This window comes from Diplotaxodon limnothrissa, linkage group LG17 (assembly GCF_057381915.1).
Source record: "Diplotaxodon limnothrissa isolate DT_005_m linkage group LG17, D_limnothrissa_male_GT1.1, whole genome shotgun sequence".
In the NCBI taxonomy this organism is placed as follows: domain Eukaryota; kingdom Metazoa; phylum Chordata; class Actinopteri; order Cichliformes; family Cichlidae; genus Diplotaxodon; species Diplotaxodon limnothrissa.
The window spans coordinates 8,108,429-8,120,416 of NC_140612.1; the positions used below are offsets into that span (position 1 = coordinate 8,108,429).

General features: G+C 45.2%; 1 protein-coding gene across 1 annotated transcript; it reads left to right on the forward strand.

The window, feature by feature from the left end:
* Positions 1-10,267: 10,267 nt before the first annotated feature.
* Positions 10,268-10,966, forward strand: tmem125a (transmembrane protein 125a). The gene has a single exon (XM_085376478.1). The coding sequence runs from the start codon at positions 10,268-10,270 to the stop codon at positions 10,964-10,966; it is 699 nt and encodes a 232-aa protein (XP_085232604.1).
* The last annotated feature ends 1,022 nt before the right edge of the window (positions 10,967-11,988 follow it).

Consider the following 11,988-nt stretch of genomic DNA (forward strand, 5'->3'; position numbering starts at 1 on the left):
GCAGCACAGCTCGCCTGCAGGGTTCTTCTGGTGGTGGATGCAGCGGAGTGGAGGGCACGGCAGGAACAAGACACAGACCTGCTGCCGGTCCTGCAGTGGCTGGAGAAGGGGGAGCAACCCCTTTGGGATGAGGTCACTGGGTTTTCCATCTGTACCAGGGGGCTGTGGGCCAAGTTTGCAGCTCTCAGGCTGAAGGAGGGGGTGTTGGAGCGTGCCTGGAAGGATCCTGCCACGGGGGAGGAGAGGTGGCAGGTTGTGGTGCCAAGGTCGCTGAGGTCAGCTGTGCTGGGAGCCTGCCATGGGAGCACTGGCTCTGGCCACTTTGGGGTCTCCAAGACTCTTCGCCGCCTCCGCCAGGGCTATTACTGGGGTCAACAGCGGAGGGATGTGGAGGACTTTTGCCGCAGCTGTGATGCATGTTCCTCACACAAAGGGCCACAAGACCAGTCCCGGGCTCAGCTTCAGCAGCAACCAGCAGGAGCCCCAATGGAGCGAGTAGCTGTGGACGTCATGGGCCCATTTCCTCGCACAGACAGAGGAAACCGCTATGTTCTTGTGGCCATGGACTATTTTACCAAGTGGCCGGAAGCATACGCCATCCCAGATCAGGAGGCTGAGACGGTCGCTGATGTATTAGTGGAGGGGATGTTCAGCCGCTTTGGAACAGCAGAGACCCTCCACAGTGACCAGGGGCGTAACTTTGAGTCCAAGGTATTTGCTGCCATGTGTGAACGCCTTGGGACTAAGAAAACCCGCACCACCCCACTTCACCCCCAAAGCGATGGGCTGGTGGAAAGGTTTAACAGGACGCTGGCCCAGCAGCTAGCCATCCTTACCTCAGAACACCAACGGGACTGGGATTACCATCTTCCCCTTACCCTCATGGCCTACAGGTCGGCAGTGCAGGACTCCACCCAATGTACGCCTGCCCTGCTCATGTTAGGGAGAGAGCTGAGAACTCCTGCAGAGTTGGCTTTTGGGAAACCCCCGGACGCGCCAGAGGCACCACCGGGCCGGGACTACGCAAGGAAGCTGCAGGACCGGCTGGATTCTGCACATTCCTACGCCCGAGAGCAGCTGGCGAAGGCAGGCCTGCGCCAAAAGAGGAATTACGACATCACCACTAAAGGGAGGCACTTCCGTGCTGGGGAGCTGGTGTGGGTCTACAGCCCAAAGAGGAAGAAGGGACGGTGTCCTAAACTGGATAGCAGCTGGGTGGGGCCTTGCAGCGTCCTAGAGCGAGTGGGGGAGGTTGTTTACAGGGTGCAGTTGCCTCCTAGGGGGAGGATAGTAGCGCTGCACAGAGACCGGATGGCCCCCTACAGAGGACAGTCCCTCCCCTCCTTTCCAGAGGGACGTGTACAGAGCGTCCATGACCCTGCTCAGAGGGGCCCCCGACCGGGGCTGCGTTCCCCCCCCTCGGACTCTTCACCCCAAAGCCCCGAAGCTCCGCGTCCTCCTCAGGGGCTCAGGAGGTCAAGGAGGGAACGTAGGCTACCGCCCCGCCTCAGAGACTGTGTCGTTCCCTCGGGGACGAGGAACTTATTGCTGGGGGGGCAGTGTAACGATGGTTAAGTGTTACTGGACAGTGACATGTTGGTTTTCTCTGCACACTGTTGTTGTTCCTTTAAGATTCATGTTTGGTTGGGCTGCAGGAAGTAGTGAGGGTGGTGTACAGGAAGGGGTGGGGGGGACCTGGTTGTTCTGTGTGTGTGCCAGGCTGAAGAGAGGTGTAGTTCGAGAGCGCTTCCCCCTGAGTTAACAACCCGCTGGCTTATGTGCCGAATAAACGGACAAACTGAGACCCCAACCGTCTGGTTCTTGTGAACGTTACAATATTAAGCATATAAAAGTGTGGGGGCATCAGTGTTTTTTCAATCTTATCGATACAATAGTCATTAGAACATCTCACTTAACCGCAGGTGTCCTCCTCATATAGGCACTACAGAGAAAGTTGGGAGCTCATTATAGTTGTTAGGTTTCATCCTCCGGGGAACATAGATGTCAAAAAAAATTCCTGTCACCTAAGACTAAAAATCTGTATTAAAAGTTCAGCCACAACGTGCAGCTGCAGGATGGAGACATCAGTTCAGGTAGTGAGGAAATAGCCAGACACTGAGACAGCCATCTCATTCATTACAATTATCATCACCAGACAGCCAATATCAAATTAAAATATGTTGAAAATCACCTTTAAAACCCACAAGAGGAAAGGGTCAGGGTTAAAATAAACAAAGACAGAAGATGGGGAGGTGGGGGTGAGCCTTTTCCATCGTCAGCGGGAGTGAAGCAGAAGGGGACCAGCATGTTAATTGGTGATTTGATTAGCGTTTTAATATTGCAGCTGTGCATGACAAGGGAAAGCAACCGGCTGGACAGAGGTTCTTCCCTTTTTTCTTTTTCTTTTTTAATCAACACTCCTCCACTTCGGGGACCGAGGGTTATTACACAACTTAGTCATTATGCACGTCATTCAGTTAATTTCCTTCAACTTTCAAAAAAAAAAAGAGAAAGAAAGAAAAAAAATCTGGATTTCTGGAGTCATGGTAAAGGAGCCAGTTTGACAGAAGCAGAAATATTCGAGCCATTTTGAATTGCGCTCAGTGTTTAAAAGCCCCATTTGGCTCCCATCGTACCGGCTGAGTGAGATCCAGAGCCTCTGCTAAGCTGAATTAGACTGGTCTACATTTTTGTCAACAGCAGTGTTTCCAGTGAGAGGAAGAAGTCTATTTAAAAAGAGAGGAACACCATATTCCAGATAACAAATTTGTGCAAATCGAGTTTTGGCTTTGATTGTTAACATGTGTTCGCGTTGGGGATTAACAATACTCAGCAGTTTTACCGAGGCTGATGAATTGGCATATTTTTTAATGTTGGGAATGATGGGATGTGAATACAAGAATGATTGAAGGGAGAATAGCATCAGAATTTCAAGGAGAAAACAATGTAAACACCAAAACAGGGAAAAAGGTCCAGGTAGCTGTGTGCATGACACATGTTTGCATGGGGCTTTGAGTCAAACAGGCTTTTACCTGAATCCAGAGGGACCTCTGTGAGTAATCCCCCCTCCACACCCCATGCACATCTCTGCCTTCACAACATCCCAATACCCGAGCAGACAGAAAAGATAAGAAGTAGCCACACAGAGGAGCACTGGTAGTGAGACAGAGAACGATATGAGAGGCATAGAAAAAAGGGAGGAAACGTGTGTAAAGCTATGGAGATAAGGAAGAGTGTGAAGAAAGCAGATGGGGATGAGTGTGTGTGCTTGGTTGTGGATAAAGTGTCAGGGGGGAAGGTCTTGGCTGGTCGTGCCAGTCAGGGTGATATTGTGTCATAAGCTGAGATATAAAGCTCATTTGGGAAGGAAGAAAATCACCTGAGATGAGGCAGTGGGTAAGGAGGAGAATGAAAATGGGAAGTTTAAAGCATCTAAAAATATTAATATCGCTTACAACTGAAGGTCTGCAGCCACACTAGCTGCTCTGTGAAGCTGCCTAATGCATCAGATTGCAATGTCGACAAATTTTCACGTTAGCCATATTAACGCTAGCTAATTAGCAACAAAGTGCAGGTGGAGCAGTTGGGAATGCCATTAATGTAGAAGGGATTGGCAATTAGCCAAAGTTTCTGACAATAGATGAGGTAAGAAAACAACAACTTATTCATCCCAAAAGTTTGGAAATTACTGCGGTATATCTGCCAAAACATCGGAAACGTGTAGCTCAATAGCCCATAAAGGTAGAAGATTATGCTAAAAGAAGAGCCCAGTTAAATGGATTATAAAAAAGTGAAGGAACAACAAGGAACTTAAATCTAAACTGAATTTGGGTATTGTGGTATGAGAGAGCCACAACCTCAAAAGCACAGTCACCATTTTTTTTGTCTTTAACCTAAATCACAGACCTCAGGGATCTAGATGTTATGTTTGGTTGTAGTAATTCACTGACATACAGAGTTGTCTGACCATGGAGGGCTCTGAAAGGGCTTACCAAAAGTTTTAACTGAAGCGTAAACTTTAGGGGGAGCCAGTGTAAGGAAGACAAAATCTATATCCCATGGGACCTGGTGCGTGAAAGAGGCATTCCGGATCATTTGTAGGCGATCCAGGGATGATTTGCTCAGGCAGAGGAATAAGGGATAACAAATAATCAAGACAAGAAGCCATGCATAATTATCTCCATTTTACTTTGAGACACAATACATTCAAGATGGACAGAGGGTGGTAAGGATCTGTTTGCTATACATAGCTACCGACCACGTACACGGTCATTTGGATGACCTTTGTGGCAGCTGATGGAGGAATCCAATCGAGAAACATTGTTTTGCAGTAACATATCTGGTATTAAACCACTTTTTCTTTAATCACAACTACTGCAATCCATTCACATTTGTTCTTACCACTTAGATTAATGTCCCTGTCCACCCCAAAGGTCCCGAAGCCAGGTACAGTCGCACGCTGAAGTGTGATTGTAGCAGTTTCTCGCTGCAGCACTCCAGGAATCACATCAAACTTACTTCCACTGTGTTCCCTCTGGGCTTAATCACACCTAGAGTAATTAATTAGTAATGGCACAAGATTAAAATTTAAGGCATCGACAGATTCATCATGAATCATCCCAGATGGTACTTGAACCACTTCTCATTTGTTGAGACTTTTCACCCGGGACCAAAAGTTCATCCTGACGGGTGGCGCCGGACAAACTGAAAATGAATGCCTGCAGTAAATTTCATGGTAGTCCATCCACCAGCTATAGAATTAGTTAAATCCAACCCACACTGCCATCTTTAAAACCCCAGTAGCTGAAAACAAACCATTAGTTTCTGAAAAAGAAACGTAGTTCTGGTTGCGGTGTTGCGGGGGTTCATCTGGGTATTCCGTTCCTTGATAATGTGCAAGATTTTAATTAAGCTCGTTAATCAGTTTGACGATCACGCACCGGTTTGTAGACTTGAAGCATCTTTAACATTTGAACACAGTGATTTGCTTGCTGTTAGAGGGATAGAAGCTGAATTTCAGTGGCAGAACAGGAGAGGAATGAACGTGTAAGTGCTTTTAAAGTGAACCATAGGGTTAAAGAACAGTATGTGCAGCTCCTGTAAAAGTCTTTTCTTTTTCTCTTAGGTTTTCCCTTGTGATGCCTGGCAGAGTGAGGACAGTAATACTGACTCTGCCATTGTCTCATCACTGGTTCCGGACACAGCGAGGCTCCCCGAGTGTCTTGCCTGTCCATTGTGACTAGAGAACAGACGAAAGATCCAGCTTGCCTGCATAAAGACCTATTCAGCATCATTCTTCTTTGCCAGCCACCTTTGTTATACCAGGAACAAGAGTGAAGTCTCAGCACTCTCCTTAGCCCCTAGCCTTTCCCTCTGTCCCTTTGCTTCTAACGCCCTTATCCCCAATCCACTTCCCTGAACCCCTTTCCCACTCCCCAGGCCCAGTTTCAGCCCCATTCGGAGTCCCAGATGACTGCTCAGAAACATCCGTTACCCTCCCACTCCGCACAAGTCTTCTTTCCTCTCCCTCCAGCCCCCGTGGCGCTTGGCACCGATGCCCATCACATAGACAGATGGAGCCAACCCTGACCCCTCTCTTCGCCCGTGGGGACGCCAAGAGAATCAACGCCTGACTAGAGGAGAAGAGGGTGGGTGCGAGTGTAAAAGGGGGGGGGAGACAGGAAGTACAGCATTGCTTTGTCACCACAGCAACACATCGTCTAATCTCCCATGGACTCCCCTTCAGCCCGTCCTGCCGTCCTCAGATAAAAAATGCACACAGCAGGAAATTCAGCAGCAGGAGCAGAAGGATCTATCTTTTTTCTGACATATTTTCGCTTTGATTATTTGGCACTGATGCCTTGTTCTACATTTTTGCAGTAAGAGGATGTGAAGATTGGAAAAAAAACCTCTAAATATAGTGAACATAATTTAGAGGAAAGCAAATGAACTGCAAATACTGAAGGAAAGGCTGTCTATAGCACAACAAGTTTGGTTTTGAGCCCCAAACTTCCTCTTCCCCTCCAGTCTGTGTGCTCCAGAATGAATTCACAGAAGTTGCAACAGCCTGGCAAACAATATTTCAGCTTTTTTTAAACAGCATACAAGCCACTTCCCATTGTGCTGTGCTTACCTGAATAAAGCTGTTTTCTCTTTTTTTCCTCTGACAGTCAAAACGTAATACGCATTGCATTCCAGTCCGAGCTTCCCTGGATGTCAACGCATGCTTTTATCTGCTGTAAGCTACCACGTTCTGCACTGCACCTTTGCCAAGCACTCAAACATCCACTTCATTTTGGGGTTATTGCGCTTTCATTCTCCCACCTGAGTCCCTGCATTTTTCTTTCTTTCTTTGCATTTTTAAAATAAGCAAAATTTTGCCTACTTCACTTTCTTTGGATGCTTTTGCTCTCTTCTATCAAACTCTGCTGACCGGCACTCTGATTAGCATACGATATCCTGACATCCAACTTTAAAAAGAACCCCTCATCAACAGTAAAACGAGGCACTAATGGCCGGTGAAATGAATTCAGCTGGCCAACATAACAGAGGCGGGAATACCGGAGTCCCAAAGCTTCCCAGGTAATTGGAGTGAGGTATACTGTATTTTACTCTAAAGCACAGCTCCTCTTGTGACCTTGTGGGCTGAAAACGTAGCAGAGACGGAGAGAGCGAAAGAGAAAGAGGATGATACTCTGTGTCCGGGGTTTACAATTACAGTGTCTTTGGGATTTTTAATGACTTTAATTAAGTTTTGGTTGCATTAGCAGTACAGAGAATGTTTTTACTGGTAGTGTCAGCCCATTTCAATCATGTCAGTACTTCTGCAGAGCTGAGTGTCCATGACACACTTATTATTCCTGTCACTTAAAAGACAGCCATCTACGGTGGTCTTCAGACACTGTGTCTTCTGATAAATTTAAATAATAATCACTAGAGTAGCTTTCAAATGCCTTTATAAGCTACTTTAGACATCAAGATGTGCTGATTTATAATCAGCACATTTTTGATATGCAAGTACCTGCCACATTCATAGGTCACGACAAGTGCCGGGATTGTCAGTCCAAATGAAGGGATGAAGCAGATTCTCAATAATGCTGCTTGTCAACTCAGCCTCGCTGAGTTTTACAGTCAGCGGCAGTAGTGCATCTGCGGATCTATATTTTATGAATATGCCAAGAGTTGTGGGAGTGTGAATCGACGGCTAAAGGTGTGAAGATTCATCGTTAGACATGGTGCACTGAAGGTTTTAGCGCACGGGTGTAAAACAGTGGGATGAAGATGACTTTGGGCAACAGCAGTGCCGCAAAATCTTTTTGAATTTTCAAGCATGAGGAGATGGCCCTACCTCATTCACAATCTGTGTCAGACTGTATCAAGGTTTCAGACTGACAACCAAAGATTATTTCAAGCTTTTACTAAAGAAAAAAAAGTCAACTTTTGACATTAGTGACTTGAGCAGAGCACAGTGGAAAAACTGAATAATTTGTTTGTGTAAATTATTTGTGCCTCTCTACTTCTTTTCTATTTCTTAAAAGGAGGCCAGCACAGAGTTAGGCAGTGAGTCAGTGCTTTTGTGGAGATATTTATGAGGCCAATAAGACACGGATGATATGACAGGGTTTAGAGGTCATATAAGTGATTAAAAAGAAGAAAGGCAGACACAGCCCAGCAGTTCTGTGTCTGTGTTTTGTCTCTGTGGGGATTCGACTGCGAAAAACAGAACATGAAGTAAGATATACTCGCGTCATCGAGGGTTCAGTTTCATCTTGTGTCACGTGCCGGTGCCTCTCGCTCTGTCGCCCTGTTGATCACGCGCTTCATGTTACTAGGAGCTTAACGAAAGAGTATAAATAATGTCTCATAAACGAGTTCAGCAGGAATCAAAGGGATAGTTTCACAGCTTTGGGTGGCGTTGTAGCGTCTTTCTTTTTTTCACCTTAAATCATATGTTTCTTCATCTCAGTGACTGTGCTGTGTTTTTGGCCTCACCTGTCAGTGACACTGAGCTCAAATCAGCTGGGATTAATTAGTGACTCAACATACATGCACAGGTGCACACACAGAGACACACACGTGCACATATGCGAAAACAAATGCAGATACTCAGTGAAACATGCACAGGCTTATCATATGATTAAACGTGATAAGTCACATGTTCTTTTTATAGCATTTCTTTTAACTACTTATCTACAACTGTAAAAAAGCCAACCACACACACACACACGCGCGCGCGCGCACACACATACTGACACAGCACTCCACCAGATACAGGATGTGGAAAGCTTCCAGAACAGCATGTTGCCAATAAACACCCTCCTCCTCGGCTGTAATTACCTCACTCTTCATTTCACACCTTGTGTATGCAACTCATATCTCCCCGTGTCACGGTATAACTGCTCCACCTCGATACAAGGCGGTACCTGTCCATACTGACAAGAAATGTGATCTTGCATGTTTGTTTAGTCTTTTCCAAACAGCGTGTGTGTCTGTGTGTGTGTGTGGGGGGGGATTCAAAGATGCGATTTCAATTTCAATTTGGATCCACGACTGCTGAGGACAAACTGTGACTACTGTCAGCTTCTGTTGGACAGCGTGGGCCTGTGACTTTGATAGAAATAAAGCCGCAGACAGTTTTTTTTTTTTTTTGAAAGACAAGCTGTGGAGAGCCATAACCTTGAGGTTGTTTGCTTGCTGTTTGTTTACATAACTGTGTTACGGGTGTGTGAAGAGGTTACAAACTACAGTGTGGACGCTAAATGTGCTGAGGTCAGCAAGAAGGTTAAATAAAGGGTTGGTGGTGATTTGGGGGGTTTACTCCAATTTGTGTTAACAGTGCATGTGAGGAAGGAACAGAAGATTTACTGGACTCAAGGTAATAGAAAGATTCGTCAAGTGAGGCTGTGTGGGTGTCTGTTTGGAAGGATGAAAAGAACGAAAATTTACATTTGTGGATTAGCTGTTTGATTTTCAGTGTGTGCGTGGATAGGAATTGTTTATTCTATCGACAGCTGATGCTCCTTTTATCCAGCCGCCTCTGTAGTGGCAACTCATTACCATAGTGATAACGAGAGAAAGAAAAGGTTGCCGGTGTCAGCACACCAAGTTTTTTTTACATAGAAACTTTGTGTGTGTATATGTGTGTGTACGTGTCTTTAATTTGTCTGCTTTTTATCCGTTGCTGCAAAATATACACAAACTTAAAATTTTTAAAGAGAAACTTGACACCGAGCTGAATAACACTGTTTGTGCTTGTTGCTTCTCAGGTTTCACACAGTGTCAGAAAATAAAAGAGCAGAAACAAAAAACAAACTTGTTGGTGAATAGGAGGCAAAGAACTTCAATCTCTGGAGCTCAGCATGCAGAGGATTTTTAGCTGGTCTGAAGTTTTTCTTTAACTTATCTTGTACTGATCACATCCTTCAGGGTGTGGAAAACAAAGAGACCCTTAAAAACAAGAAGGAAGAAACAGAAGTAAAGTCTTCGTATATAAGCCTGTGTTTAGCCAGACACTGTTGAACGTGGGTGGTTAGAGCACCTTGAAGCGACTGTTGTTGTGATTTGGTGCTGTGTAGATTCAATTGAATTGAATTGAATTGATCTGAAAGTTAAGCTATTACTCCTCTCCATGTTGTGCTTGGGGAAGAAATGATAGACGAGCACTTCTTATCCATGCATTTCTGTGCTGTGACTTATTGTTTGGTTAGGAATTGAATCTATGTACTAGTTAGTAAGACAGTTATCTAACTAAGTGAGCTGGAGAGGCCACCTACAGCACTGAATGAACTGTATGTCTTGTCTTCCAGGTGACTGCTACCAACTAACACTTTTGCCGATGTGTGGATTCTTTGATTCAGAAACTAACGCATTAAGGATCACTGGGATCTGACTCTGTATCCGGTGTTAACTACAAGAAAAACTACAAGAAATTCCATGAATTTTCAGGAACAATACATCCAAACTAACTTTGTGGAACCTTTGAGTACAAACCATTGTGGATAAAATACAATACACTGATCTCAGTAAAATTTTTTGGAACATTTTTGGGGAATTACATTTAACCTCTTTTTAGATCTGCTAAAAATCGAAAAATTTCTGGATAATTTTGAGCAAATTCCCCCATAAAGCTTCTGGAATCTCTTGCTTGTCCTGATTGACCTGCAGTAACCTTTGGTAGATTTAGGAAGGACCAAAGTAACCTTGTGGATTCTCATTCCCTCGTTGTGGTGGTTGCATCCTTCTTCAGCAGGCTGGGAGTACCACTACAATGCCGGAGCTGGACAACCTTCCCCCCGCAAGGGAAGCCAGGAGTCCTGAACTGGGCCTTAATGGTCCAGCAGACCCAGCACAGATTCAGCACAGCATCCTAGAGGAACAAGTGGAGCTGTGGTGGTTCAGAGATCCTGGGAAGTCTTTCCTCTGCTACTGTGTCGCTGTGATTCTCATCCTGGGTTGCGGACTTGGGGGCGTCGGCCTTCTTTCGACTACCACCAGCGTCTCGAGTGAGTGGCGGCTCGGCACGGGCACAGCTTTGTGCCTGCTAGCCTTGGGAGTCCTGCTCAAACAACTTCTCAGCTCAGCTGTGCAGGACATGAATTGCGTTCGGAGCCGACAGCGGATCGACATGCTAAAGAGCGGCGGTTTATCGGACCTTCTAGTGGTTTTAATTACCGGGCTGTCACTGTTGATTTGTGGAGGGGTTCTACTGCATCTGGCCCTTGCCAACCGTATGCCAAAGCCTGGCCAAGCCCTTAATGACATGTACATTTCTGGAGTGGTTTTGCTGGCTGGAGGTGGAGCTGCAGTTGTGGGTGTTGGGATATACTCTGTAGTGGTGATCCTTCTTGAGAGGACGAGGCACGGACGGCGGTTTGTAGACCGGGTTTTGCACATCTTCACTGTTTCAGGACATATGGACCGTCACGCTCGAAGAGAGACTACCTCCAGTTTGGCTAACCTTATATGAGATGCAACCCCAATAAAGCTTTTTTTTGCCCACTGGCTCAACTAAATTAGAACTGGCTTTATGCCCAGACACAGATTCATACCAGGCATGCTTCGGCAGACTGCGTACGAGATAAAATAGTTGAGTGTGTAGTATATTCTTAGTGAACACGTTAGTTATTGGCAGTCAGATCTCTGTGAGTAAGGATGCAAAAATGGAAAATGCCAGAAGAACCGAACACATGGTGATGGTCTGCTTTTTATCTATAGTGGGTAAATGTTACTCCATTCTCACAGGACAAATACTAAACAGCATGGAGAAGACACACAGAACAACAACAAAAAATATTTAAGCCAGTTCTGATAAATTACAAGCACAATTTTTATCCCACAGGAGAAGCAAGCTACAACTGAGTACAGCTAACCTACAGCAGGAGTAAAGTCCATGAATGAACTTTGAGCTATTCCCTGTCTATCAATTCCAAGAACTGTAAGCCTACAACCAAACAAACCCATCTTGTTCTCTAAAAGATGAAGTAATGTTTTTTGAGTCCTCATTTGGAGGGCGGCACATTCAAATTTATGCATGTGATTTGCATCTGTGATAACTGACCAGGGACCACACATCTGACCACTACCTGCTCACTGAGGCTCTCGTAGTTGCGGATGAGAGTGTCATCTGAATGGATGAAATGGAAATTGAATAAGATGGAATCTGCAAGAAATGGGACAGTATGAACATGAACAAAATCCTATTTATAATTTTTGATTCATATCCCATCCTCATGATCTTCGTGTATATGTGAAAATATTGCCTCTGCAGTTTCTGGGATGATGAATACGAGGGATTCTTTGGGAGTTTTATTGCCTCGGTTTAATAATAATTTAACAAAATTCATGCTGCGGAGGTATAGTGTTTGTGGCAGCCTGTCAAATGTGATTGTTGGAGACTTGTATCACAGCACTTTAGAATGTATGAATAACTTGTGTTTTTTGTGCATCAACACTGTACTGTCTTAATTGTGACTCTCGCGGCGCTTTGTT

Coding starts and splice junctions, on each gene's coding strand:
- tmem125a (XM_085376478.1), top strand. CDS start 10,268: ATGCCGGAGCTGGACAACCTTCCCCCCGCAAGGGAAGCCAGGAGTCCT.